The sequence below is a fragment of the Chiloscyllium punctatum genome, chromosome 32, assembly GCF_047496795.1.
Source record: "Chiloscyllium punctatum isolate Juve2018m chromosome 32, sChiPun1.3, whole genome shotgun sequence".
NCBI lineage: Eukaryota > Metazoa > Chordata > Chondrichthyes > Orectolobiformes > Hemiscylliidae > Chiloscyllium > Chiloscyllium punctatum.
This window is the reverse complement of record NC_092770.1, coordinates 61,083,934-61,098,015: the sequence shown is the minus strand read 5'-3', so window position 1 is coordinate 61,098,015 and position 14,082 is coordinate 61,083,934. Positions and strand designations below refer to the sequence as shown.

General features: G+C 43.9%; 1 protein-coding gene across 3 annotated transcripts in view; it reads right to left on the bottom strand.

The window, feature by feature from the left end:
• large1 (LARGE xylosyl- and glucuronyltransferase 1) overlaps positions 1-14,082 on the bottom strand; it is a 498,409-nt gene that overhangs the window by 23,800 nt on the left and 460,527 nt on the right. For all 3 annotated transcript variants that reach the window (XM_072552482.1, XM_072552480.1, XM_072552481.1), the window contains one exon: positions 12,735-12,890. In XM_072552482.1, coding sequence (XP_072408583.1) covers positions 12,735-12,890 — 156 coding nt within the window. The remainder of the gene's footprint in view (positions 1-12,734; positions 12,891-14,082) is intronic.

The window sequence follows — 14,082 nt, the reverse complement described above, 5'->3', positions numbered from 1 at the left end:
ATCAATTCACTTCATAATTTTATATTTCTCTGTAACATCCTCCCTCATTCTTCTAAATTCCAACGAATATAATCCCAGTCTATTCAGTCTCTCCTCATGAGCCAACCCCCTCAACTCCAGAATCAACCCCGTGAACCTCCTGTGCACCTCCACTACTGCCAGGACATCCTTTCTCAAGAAAGGAGACCAAAACTGCACGCAGTACTCCAGGTGTGTCCTCACCAGCATCCTGTACAGCTGTGACACAACCTTTCTGCTTTTAACCTCAATCCCTTTAGCAATGAAGGACAAAATTCCTTCCCAATTACCTGTTGTACCTGCAGACCAACCTTCTGTGATTCATGCACAAGGACACCCAGGTCCCTCTACATAGCAGCAAGCTGCAACTTTTTAACCATTCAAATGATAGTTAGTTTTATTGTTATTCTTACCAAAATGGATGACTTCACATTTATTAACAGTGTATTCCATCTGCCAGACCTTTGTCCACTCACTTAAAGTATCTATGTCCCTCTGCAAAGTTTCACAGTCCTCTACACACTTTGCCCTAACATTCATTTTAGTGTCATCTGCAAACTTTGACACACGGACCCAACTCCAAATTATCTATGCAAATTGTGAATAATTGCGGTTCCAACACTGATTTTTGAGGCACGCCACTAGTCACTGATCGCCAATCAGAAAAGCACTCATTTATTCCTACTCTTCGCTTCCTGTTAGTTAACCTACCCTCTATTCATGCTAATACTTTACCCATAATGCCTTGCACCTTTATCTTATGCAGCAGCCTTTTGTGTGGTACTTTATCAAATGCCTTATGGAAATCTCGATACACCACATCTATTGGGTCCCCATTGTCCACTGTGCTTGTAACGTCTTCAGATAATTTCATTATATTGGTTAAACTTGATCTGACTTTCATGAACCCATACTGTGTCTGCTCAACGGGATATTTTCTAACTAGTTGCCTTGCTATTTCTTCCTTGATAGTAGATTCAAGCAATTTCCTCATGACAAAGGTTAAGCTAATCAGTTTATAACTCCCCATGTTTTGTCTAGCCCCTTTTTTAAACAGTGGTGTCACATTTACTGTTTTCCAATCTGCTGGAACTGTCCCAGAGGAGAGCGAATTTTGGAAAATTACCATAAGTGCATTTGCTATTTCCCCTGCCATCTCTTTTAGTACCCTGGATGCACTAAATCAGGGCCAGGAGACTTGTCTACTCTTAACTCGTTAGCTTGTCCAACACCTACCTCTTTTGTGATAATGATGGCTTCCAGGTCCTCACTTACCTTCATCTCTGTCATTTAATGGCATGTTATTCATGTCCTCCACTGTGAAGACCAATACAAAATACCTGTTCAAAGCCTCGACCATTTCCTCATATCCCATCACTAAATACCCCCTCTCACCCTGTAAAAGACCGATGCTTACCTGAACCATTCTTTTTCATTTTATTTATTTATAGAAGCTTTTGTTATCTGCCTTTATATTCTGAACTAGTTTAGAATACAGAACATTACAGCACAGTACAGGCCCTTCGGCCCTCGATGTTGTGCCGACCTGTGGAACCAATCTACCCTATCTACCCTATCTAGCCTATCTACCCTACACTAATCCACTCTTATCCATATGCCTATCCGATGACCATTTAACTTCCCTTAAAGTAGGCAAGTCTACTACTGCTATAGGGAGTGTGTTCCATGCCCCTACTATTCTCTGAGTAAAGAAACTACCTCTGACATCTGTCCTATATTATATATATATATCACCCCTCAATTTAAAGCTACATCCCCTCGTGCTAGTCGTCACCATCTGAGGAAAAAGGCTCTCACAACCTATCTAACCCTCTGATTATCTTACATGTCTCAATTAAGTTTACTTTCATAATCTGTCTGACTTTACAGATTTTTTTTGTAGCTTTCTGTTGACCTTTGACGCTATTTTTACAGGTAACAAGTACATCACAGCATTTGAATAAGATCAGTTTCTATAGAACCTCATCATAATCTTACCTGGGTTCCCTTTACTGTTTACAGAATCATAGAACATAGAACAATACAGCACAGAACAGGCCCTTCGGCCCACGATGTTGTGCCGAACTTCTATCCTAGATTAAGCACCCATCCATGTACCTATCCAAATGCCGCTTAAAGGTCGCCAATGAATCTGACTCTACCACTCCCTCGGGCAGCGCATTCCATGCCCCCACCACTCTCTGGGTAAAGAACCCACCCCTGACATCTCCCCTATACCTTCCACCCTTCACCTTAAATTTATGTCCCCTTGTAACACTCTGTTGTACCCGGGGAAAAAGTTTCTGACTGTCTACTCTATCTATTCCTCTGATCATCTTATAAACCTCTATCAAGTCACCCCTCATCCTTCGCAGTTCCAACGAGAAAAGGCCGAGAACTCTCAACCTATCCTCGTACGACCTACTCTCCATTCCAGGCAACATCCTGGTAAATCTTCTCTGCACCCTCTCCAAAGCTTCCACATCTTTCCTAAAGTGAGGCGACCAGAACTGCACACAGTACTCCAAATGTGGCCTAACCAAAGTCCTGTACAGCTGCAACATCACCTCACGACTCTTGAATTCAATTCCTCTGCTAATGAACGATAATACTCCATAGGCCTTCTTACAAACTCTATCCACCTGAGTGGCAACCTTCAAAGATCTATGTACATAGACCCCAAGATCCCTCTGTTCCTCCACCTGACCAAGAACCCTACCATTAACCCTGTATTCCGTATTCTTATTTGTTCTTCCAAAATGGACAACCTCACACTTGGCAGGGTTGAACTCCATCTGCCACTCCTCAGCCCAGCTCCGCATCATATCTAAGTCCCTCTGCAGCCGACAACAGCCCTCCTCACTGTCCACAACTCCACCTATCTTTGTATCATCTGCAAATTTACTGACCCACCCTTCGACTCCCTCATCTAAGTCATTAATAAAAATTACAAACAGCAGAGGACCCAGAACTGATCCCTGCGGAACTCCACTTGTAACTGGACTCCATGCTGAATATTTACCATCTACCACCACTCTCTGACTTCGACCGGTTAGCCAGTTTTCTATCCAATTGGCCAAATTTCCCTCTATCCCATGCCTCCTGACTTTCCGCATAAGCCTACCATGGGGAACCTTATCAAATGCCTTACTAAAATCCATGTACACTACATCCACTGCTCTACCCTCATCCACATGCTTGGTCACCTCCTCGAAGAATTCAATAAGACTTGTAAGGCAAGACCTACCCTTCACAAATCCGTGCTGGCTGCCCCTAATCAAGCAGTGTCTTTCCAGATACTCGTAAATCCTATCCCTCAGTACCCTTTCCATTACTTTGCCTACCACAGAAGTAAGACTAACTGGCCTGTAATTCCCGGGGTTATCCCTATTCCCTTTTTTGAACAGGGGCACAACATTCGCTACTCTCCAGTCCCCTGGTACCACCCCAGTTGCCAGTGAAGACGAGAAGATCATTGCCAACGGTACTGCAATTTCCTCTCTTGCTTCCCACATAATCCTAGGATATATCCCGTCAGGCCCGGGGGACTTGTCTATCCTCAAGTTGTTCAAAATGTCCAACACATCTTCCTTCCTAACAGGTATCTCTTCTAGCTTATCAGTCCGTTTCACACTCTCCTCTTCAACAATACGGTCCCTCTCGTTCGTAAATACTGAAGAGAAGTACTTGTTCAAGACCTCTCCTATCTCTTCCGACTCAATACACAGTCTCCCACCACTGTCCTTGATCGGACCTACCCTCGTTCTCGTCATTCTCAGGTTTCTCACATACGCATAGAATGCCTTGGGGTTATCCTTGATCCTATCCGCCAGGGATTTTTCATGCCCTCTCTTAGCTCTCCTAATCCCTTTCTTCAGGTCCCTTCTGGCTATCCTGTATCCCTCCACTGCTCTGTCTGAACCTTGTTTCCTCAACCTTATGTAAGCCTCCTTCTTCCTCTTTACTAGACATTCAACCTCCCTCGTCAACCAAGGCTCCCTCACACGACCATTTCTTTCCTGCCTGATCGGTACATACATATCAAGGACACGTCGTATCTGCTCCTTGAAAAAGTCCCACATTTCCACCACATCCTTCCCTGACAGCCTATGCTCCCAACGTATGCTCCTCAAATCCTGTCTTACAGCTTCGTAATTTCCCTTCCCCCAATTGTAAAAACTTCCTTGTTGTGCGCACCTACCTCTCTCCATAACCAAGGTGAAAGTCACAGAATTGTGGTCGCCATCACCAAAATGTTCACCCACTAACAAGCCCACCACTTGTCCCGGTTCGTTACCGAGTACCAAATCCAATATGGCCTCCCCTCTGGTTGGACAATCTACATACTGCGTTAGAAAAGCTTCCTGGACACACTGCACAAACACCGCTCCATCCAATCTACTTGATCTAAAGAGCTTCCAATCAATATTTGGGAAGTTGAAGTCGCCCATGACTACGACCCTGTGGCTTCTGCACCTTTCCAAAATCTGTTTCCCAATCTGTTTCTCCACATCTCTGCTGCTATTGGGGGGCCTATAATAAACACCCAACAAGGTGACTGCACCTTTCCTATTTCTGACTTCAGCCCATACTACCTCCAGAGGCAGATCCCCCTCAAACTTCCTTTCTGCAGCCGTTATACCATTTCTAATTAGCAATGCCACCCCCCCCTCCTTTTTTACCACCCTCCCTAATCTTACTGAAACATCTGTAACCAGGAACCTCCAACAGCCATTCCTGTCCCTCATCTATCCATGTTTCCGTGATGGCCACAACATCGTAGTCCCAGGTACCGATCCACGCCTTAAGTTCACCCACCTTATTTCTGATACTCCTTGCATTGAAGTATACGCACTTGAGCCCATCTCTGTGTCCGCAAGTAGTCCCTGTCAGTGCTACCTTCTCCACAGCCTCCCTACAGTCTTGGACATCCTGACACACAGCTAGCTTACTTGCTGGACTACAAGTCCGGATCCCATCCCCCTGCCAAATTAGTTTAAACCCCCCCGAAGAGTGCTAGCAAACCTACCCCCCAGGATATTGGTGCCCTTCTGGTTCAGGTGCAACCCGTCCTGTTTATACAGGTCCCACCTTCCCCAGAATGCAGTCCAATTGTCCAAATATCTGAAGCCCTCCCTCCTACTCCATCCTTGCAGCCACGTGTTCAACTGCACTCTCTCCCTATTCTTTGCACACCTTCATTCTAAACCGCTACCCCTTTCTCTTTGAACTGTGACCAAAGTCTGGAGCACATTGTTTAGGTCCTGATCCATCGCTGTTCCGAATCAAAGGTCATCCAACTCCCACTCAGTCATTGAACCAGAGCGATTTGTGGTGGAGACATTCACATGAGATGTTGACAGACATAAACTGATTTGGCATCTTTCTCAAACTGAGAGACAGTCGGCGTAATGTTCATCTTAGCATTTCAATGGGGCCCTTCCCCTGGGGTGAGGGGCTTTCCCATGCATGTCTTTGGGCGACGGAAGCTGCTGGATCTTACAGGATTGTACCAGAACGCTCATGAAGTCCTCCTTTTACCCAAGTTCCTGCCATTTCTGTTCACATCTGCACCATTCACACCGAATAAGGGAGCTTTTAAAATATCTCGAGCTTTCTTTGGTTTGAAACGTTCTGTTTCAAAATCTAAGGCAAGGGAAACTAATTTGGTTACACTGCACAATGAATCTACAAAATGGATTTAAAAATGGATGCAGTGGGTGTGTTTGTGGGTGAGACGATGGCCTAGTGTTGCTGTCATTGGACTAGCAATCTAAAGATTTGAATTCCATAAAAATCTAGATTTAAAAGTCCAATGGTGACCATGAAACCATTGTCGATTTTTGGAAAAACCCATCTGGTTCATTAGGGAAGGCAATTGCCATCCTTACCTGGTCTGGCCCACATGTGACTCGAGACCCATAGCAATGTGATTGACTTTTAAATATCCTCTGGGAAGTTAGGGAGTTTTTCAAAAATTCATTCACAGGATGTGGGTGTTACTGGGTAGGTCAACATTTCCTGCCCATCTCTAACTACCCAGAGGGCAGTAAAGAGTCAACGACATTGCTGTGGGTCTGGAGTCACATGTAGGCCATACTAGATAACAAAGGCGGTTTCCCTCCCTCAATGATATCAGGGAACCAGATGTTTTTTTTGACAATCAACAGTGGTTTCATGGTCACCATTTGACTCTTAGAGATGTACAGCACAGGAACAGACCCTTCGGTCCAACTTGTCCATGCTGATCAGATATCCCAACCCAATCTAGTCCCACCTGCTAGCACTTGGCCCACATCCCCTCCAAACTCTTCCGAACCATATAACCAGATGCCTTTTAAATGTTGCATTTGTACCAGCCTCCACCACTTCCTCTGGCAGCCGCATTCAATACACACACCACCCTCTGCATGAAAAAGTTGCCCCTTAGGTCTCTTTTATATCTTTCCCCTTTCACTTATGCCCTCCCAGATTTTTAATTCAATCCAAATTCTACCATCTGCCGTAGCAGGATTTGAACCCAGGTCCCTCAGATCATTATTGGGATCTCTGGAATAATAGCCTAATGATAATACTCCCCATGAGTCAATATGGTTGATGCTTAATCCCCTCTGAGCAATTAGGAATGCAAAATAAATATTATCTTGGCCAGTAATGCCCACATCCCATGAACAAATACAAAAAAATGCTTGGGACTCTAAAACACCTGAATGAAGCTGTACTGTCATGAAACATAACTGGTGGAACGACCTGAGAAATTCAGTGATCAGATTTTCAAAAGTGGTAATGCATGAAACAAAGCAAATTAAATAATAAACACATTAAAACATAACATGTTTGTGCAGAAAGGATCAAATTTTAGGGAGAGATAGTAACCAGTGACCAAACTGATTCAAGAACAGCTTCTCCCCTGCTGTTATCAGAATTTGGAATGGACCTCTTTAAATGTTAATGTTGAGCTCTCTCTACACCTTCTCTGCAACTGAACACTGTACCCTGCACTCTGTTCTGTTACCTTGATGCACTTGTACAGTACGGTCTGCCTGTAAAGCCTGTAAGATAATACTTTTCATGTACCTTGGCACACATAACAAATCAGTACAGTTACAATTAAAAATCTGTTCCATTTCCTTTTAAATTAACTGGACACCGCAGGTCTGTATGACAGTCACGCACTTAATTGGCTTGTTCTTCAAGTTACTGTCTGTTTGTTTAACAATTAAATTGAAAACAAAATTGAGGATGCAACATTACAATGGAGACTATGAAGTGATCAGGAAAGATTTGGTGAAACAGGGTGGCTGAATGGCTGCAAAATTAAAATATCCAGGAACATGAAGTTAAACGGCGAAATATTCTCAGATGTAATGACTGAAAAAAAGGGAAGCCTGAATGGGAAAAGGCCATTAAGGGATAAAAATCAGAAGAAGTGATAATGAAATAGTAAAAGACTTTAAATTACTTTTGGTTTTTTTTCCAGTATTTACCAGGGAGTTAGGAATGGCCTCAGAAAATGAGATTAGACGTGATATAACTGCATTTAAAATACAAAAAGGGGATAAGTATTAAATAGAGTTATCAAACTCAGACAGATAAAGAAGCTGGTCTGGACAGATTACATTTGTGCATTTTAAACGAAATGTCAAGGAGAGATAGCTGGGCCACAATTGCACACACAGTATTTAATAATTCATTAGAAACAGATTTAGCACCACAGGATAACTGAGATTATGCCTATATTAAAGAAGGACCTTGGACATGTCCAGAGTATTGTAAAGCAGAAAGCTCAACATTCACGTAGGGACGACAGAGAAGCAGATAATTGAAAAATATGTAGAAACCAAAGATGTAATTATAAACAGTCGTGTGAATTTGAAGAGGGAAGAACTTGCTGGATCAACCTCATTGAATACGCTGCTGTAACAGAGGAAATATACAAGGATAATTCAGTAGTGGGAATATTATCTGGCTTTTTCAAAAGGCATTAGGGCAGCACGGTGACTCAGTGGTTAGCACTGCTGCCTCACAGCACCAGGGCCCCAGGTTCGATTCCAGCCTCGGGCAACTGTCTGTGTGGAGTTTGCACGTTCTCCCCGTGTCTGTGTGGGTTTCCTCCGGGTGCTCCGGTTTCCTCTCACAATCCAAAGATGTGCAGGTTGGGTGAATTGGCCATGCTAAATTGCCCGTAGTGTTAGGTGCATTTGTCAGAGGGAAAATGGGTCTGGGTGGGTTACTCTTCGGAGGGTCGGTGTGGACTGTAAGGGTCTGTTTCCACACTGTAGGGAATCGAAATCTAACAAGCGATTATTGATAGACTAATGGTTCAGATCAGAGCATCTGGTCATGAGACCAGGAGAGAAATGGTCAGTATAACTTCTTCAGAATGCTGAAGAGCCACACTGGACTTGAAATATTAACTCTGTTTCTCTCTCCCCAGATGCTGCCAGGCCTATTAAGGTTCTCCAGCCATCTGTGGTAGTTTCAGATTTCCAGCATCTCAGCTATTATTAGGAGAATGGATCGCTAGCTGGCTACAAGGCAGACAGCAGACAGCGGTCTAAAGGCCAACTGTTCACAGTGACAAAAGATGGAGGAAGGCACCACAAAGTTGAGTGTTGGGATCTACTGTTTTCAACAACTTATGTTCAAAATTAGATTTTGGTAGCAAATAAAACGAGTTATAAATTTGCAGACACCATCAACTTGTGCAAGGTGGGGCCATAGCCAATACTAAAGAGGATTGGAACTTGCAGAACAGCCATATCATTGGCGATGGATTAACTCCAGTGACCACACCATTATAGTTAGCTTTCAGTCAGCATCACTAAACTGATAAAATCCAAAAGAACTGCGGATGCTGTAGATCAGAAACATAAAAACATAAGTTGCTGGAAAAGCTCAGCAGGTCTGGCACATATCTGTGAAGATAAATCAGAGTCACTATTTCGGGTCCGGTGACCCTTCTTCAGAACTGATGGTAGCTATGAAAATGTCAATTTACATGCAGAAGATAGGGTGGGGGATGGGGATAAGGAGGAAATGATAGGTGGAGATAGAACCTAAAGAGAGAAGAACAGTTGGACTGACAAAGGAATGGGTAACGATCAGATGAGGAGAGTGAATAGTTATTCATGGGGGACAGTTAGTGGCTAACAATGGATAATGTGTAATGGCAGGCTATGTGAAGTCTCCAACTTCTAAAACAACACAGGATTATATATGATACGTGCACTGAAATAGGATGCTTGGCACATCTAAATCTATCTTTGTAACCACCTTCAATCCTTCTCCCTCAAAGGCTAGTTCAACTTCCCCTCAATGACATCTACAAAATTCACTTCAACCACTCCGCATAAGAGTGACATGTTCTCACTGCTCGCTGGGAAATTATTTTCTTGGGAACCATCTTATTTTGAAGGGCTTTAGTTATGATCTTCCTTGCAAGAGTAAACGTGTTTTCTGTATCTGCTCTGTCAAGACCTTTTCTAGTCATTAATTAAACTTTATGAGGTCAGCCTTCTTTCATTAAAAGAAATGACAGCCAGTCTGTCTGGTGTCATCTTTACAAATCTTCTCCAGTGGCTCCATAAACATGTTATAATATTACCAGAATGGCTCACTGACTCCAAGGATGGTCTAACCAAGATTCATTGCAAGTTCAGTCTAATTTCACTACTGTTCAACTGTATCCCTCTAAACTTGGTCTTTATTTTTGCAGTCTTCTTAATTGCAGTCAGAACGTTAAGTAATTGATGCACTTGTACTCTCCAGATCATTCTGCTAATCCACCCACTTTGCGCATCTTGGTAAAAACAATGACTGCAGATGCTGGAAACCAGATTCTGGATTAGAGTGGTGCTGGCACTCTGCCTGTATTCCTGATGAAGGGCTTTTGCCCGAAACGTCGATTTCCCTGCTCCTCGGATGCTGCCTGAACTGCCGTGCTTTTCCAGCACCACTCTAATCCAGACTCTGTGCATCTTCCAAATGGAGAGGGACCTCTGTATTTTTTCTACCAAAAATGTGCTGCCCCTCACAGAGTTGAACTACACGCAAATTAGTTTCCATTCTTCAAACTTATAAACACCCTCATTCAGGGATTTTGTGCCAAATGTCACTACCTCTGAAGCAGTACGCTTGGGTTCAAGTCCAAATTGCACTGGAGATGTTTAATAACATCGATGAACAAGTTTATTAGAAAATATCTATGAATGCTCTCCTGTAATTTATTGCACATCAGTGGTCAGGAATTCTACAGCAAGTAATTCACTTCCGGACTGCCCTAGTGCCTGTCCACCATCTACAAGGCACAAGTCAGGAGTGTGATGGAATACTCCCCAGCAACATTCAGGAAGCTTGATACCATCCAGGACAAAAGCAGCTCACTTGATTGGCACTGCATCCACAAACATTCACTCTCTCCAACATTGACACAGCAACAGTGTGTATTATCTGCAGAAATTCATCAAAGAACCTCAGACAGCACCTTCCAAGGCCAAGGACAGCAGATCCATGGGAACTTCACTACCTGCAAGTTCTCCTCTAAGCCACTCACCCTCCTGACTTGGAAATGTATCATTGTTCCTTCATTGTCACTGGGTCAAAATCCTGCAGGCCCTACCCTAAGGGCATAATGGGTCTGCTTACTGCAAATGGACTGCAGCGGTTCAAGAAGGCAGCTCACCACCGCCTTCTCAAGGGAAACTAGGGACAGGCAGTAAATGCTGGCTTATTAATTAATAATAATAATAAAAACAGTCCTCCACAGTACTGACATTCCCCTCCCGCATTTGGTTTATTCCACAAATTCAGAAATTGTTTTTGATCCCAAAATCCTAATTGATAACTAAAGACCTGATCCCTAGAGAAAACCACTTCCCGCCTTCCGTCACTCTGAATAACCATCTGCATTGTATCTTGTGTGTGTGTGTTTTTCTGTCACTAGATGGCGAGAGAGCAGTTTGTACTGACATTGTAGTCTTGCCTGCTGAATGCACAAGCAGAACAGGCAAATCTGATTCAAACAGACTCTTATGTAAGTCTGATTTACAAATCCCGATCCCACCAAAGGAGTTTCTGTCCATTTAAATTTCATTCACACAAGGAAGTAAAACCAGCTGGCGAATCTCAGGGTTCAAGAGCTGGACTGAACTTCAGAGAATTAAAAAAAATCTTTGTTTGTGATCATGGTAATAGCACATCAGAAAGATACCGTGTTCCAACCAGACGCGAAGTTGAAAACCACGCTGAAGTTTGGTAAAAATCTCCAATTCACCAGAACACAGTCTGCAATCAACTCAGAATCTAGGTCCGTATCCATTGGGAAATTCATTTAAAGTCCAGATTCAAAATCTGAGCCTAATTCCACCCAGATCCCAGCTTCCAATACACTAGAATCCAGGTCCAGTCCATCCAGAGATTGGGCCCAGATTCATAAAGTCTCCTGTCACAAATCTATCCAGGAACCTGCTCCCAATTCAACTGAATCTAGGCCTAAGTCCACCCAGTCTCCAGCCCAAATCCAGACAGACTGCAGGCCCAAATCCACCAGATGTTGCAATCCACTCAAAAATCCTGGCTAAAAAACAGTCAGAATCCAAGGCTCAATTCACCAGGAAATTAGGCGAAAATCCAGGAACTAAGCCTTGATCCGCCAGGACATATTCAACATCGATTATTGGGACCACTGTCAAGACTAAAAATGCAGGAGAACTTCTCTTTCAAGCAAGGAGTGCTGTCAGATTCTGACTGCTGATCAGGTCACTTACCACAAGTCAGCTTTCAAATCTGGGATACTTATACCAACAAATCCTTAAGTGGTGTGTTATATCCACATGGGGCATGGTCCAACTTGACTGGATTTTGTTTTTGGCGCTTATTGTGAGTAAAACTTCAGTTCTACCGAACTCAGTGGGAACTAGTGAATGCAAAAAGGACAATCATAAGGTGAGAGTGGGCTTTGACAAGACATTTTTTTGTCAGTGGGGTGGGTAGTTTTTGCTCTCTTTGGCTTTGCCATGAGGAAGCTTTAATGGACAAGAACTCACAGAAAAAGGAAGACTTGCATTAATGTAGCAGCTCTCACAACTGTGAGGCACCGCAAAGTATTTCACAGTCAACCAGTACACACGGTCACTTTGTATCGCGGGAAACAGCCAAATTGCATAAAACAAAAACCCACTGCGATAAATAATCAGATGATTTCTTTTTAAGCAGAGCTAGTATTCACAAGTACGCCAGGGAGATTGTTCTACTCCTGTTGAAATAGTCCCATGGAATCTTTTATTTCCACTTGAGAGGGCTTGTGGAGATCTCGGATTAAAACCTCATCTGGAAGACAGCACCCCTGATGGTGTAGCACCCCTTCTGCTTGAGTTAAATGCTCAGATTCCTGTGATACAGAATACCGTCAACAGCGTAGGTTCAATTCCCACACTGGCTAACTTACCACGAAGGACTCTCCTTCTCAACCTCTCGCCATTGCCTGAGTTGTGGTGACCCTCAGGTTAAACCACCACCAGTCATCTCTCTCTGATGACAAGTTAGCTCTAGGACTACAGCTGTTTTATCTGTTTCTGGATTTCCTGTTGGACCTGGAATCAGAGGCAAGGGTGCTACCCACTGGTACTTTGGAATAAGTCACTACCAGCGAGTTAACAGACTTCCAGTCAATTTCCACTGACATTGGGTAACCTCCAGTCATGCTCTGCACTTACATTTTGACTGTTCTTGTCTACCTCACTGGGACAGCCAAACAGCTCCCGACGCAGGAGGTTCCCATCATACTCCAGAAACGTCAGATACAGGTTCCGGAAAAACTCCACGTGCTTGTTCTTCACTCGCAGCTTCTTGGGAGAATTCCAGTGGATCACCTGCAGGACAACAAAGCCCGATTAACATCACATTCACGAGTTAGCCCAGGAAGAGGCAGTACAAAAACCACAGACCCAGCACACTGACACCGCCTGATCATCACTGTTACAAAGCACTGACTGCTGCTAACTTTACACTACCCATTCCGAGTTATTCACTATTGATCAGACAGTCAGTATTGCTTTTCATAACATTCACTTGGCAGTACAGAGTGTGAAATGAGAGATACGTGGCAGAAATTCTTCATCTTCCACTCATCAGACCAATTGGAAGAATACCACATTTTGAATAATCACACCACTTTACACAATCTACAACTGATTGGTTGGCAATTGATTCTGATTGGTCAAGACATTGTCATGGGGAGAGCAACATGTGGGCGGCATGGTGGCACAGTGGTTAGCACTGCTGCCTCACAGCGCCAGAGCGCCAGAGACCCGGGTTCAATTCCCGCCTCAGGCGACTGACTGTGTGGAGTTTGCACGTTCTCCCCGTGTCTGCGTGGGTTTCCTCCGGGTGCTCCGGTTTCCTCCCGCAGTCCAAAAATGTGCAGGTCAGGTAAATTGGCCACGCTAAATTGCCCATAGTGTTAGGTAAGCAGTAAATGTAGGGGTATGGGTGGGTTGCGCTTCGGCGGGGCGGTGTGGACTTGTTGGGCCGAAGGGCCTGTTTCCACACTGTAAGTAATCTAATCTAATCTAAACCATAGACTCCTCAGACTCCCTGAAAAAAATGGCTCAAGGCTTGAACACATTTACAAGGATGTTGCCAAAGTTGGAGAGTTTGAGCCAGAGGGAGAGGCGGAATAGATTGGGGCTGTTTTCCTGGAGTGTCAGAGGCAGGCAGCATCCGAGGAGCAGAAGAATCGACATTTCAGACATCAGCCCTCATTCCTGAAGGGGTTATGGCTGAAACGTCAATTTTTCTGCTTCTCGGATGCTGCCTGACCTGCTGGGCTTTTCCAGCACTACACTCCCGACCCCAAGGTCTTTTCCCTGAGATGAGAAAGTTCAGAACTAGAGGGCATAAATTTAGGATGAGGGGGAATAAATTTAAAATGGAGCGAAGGGGCAACTTTTTCATGCAAAGGCTGGTCCATGCATGGAATGAGCTGCCAGAGGAAGTGATAGAAGCTGGTTCAATTACACCATCTAAAAGACAACTGGATGGGTATATGAATAGATATATGGG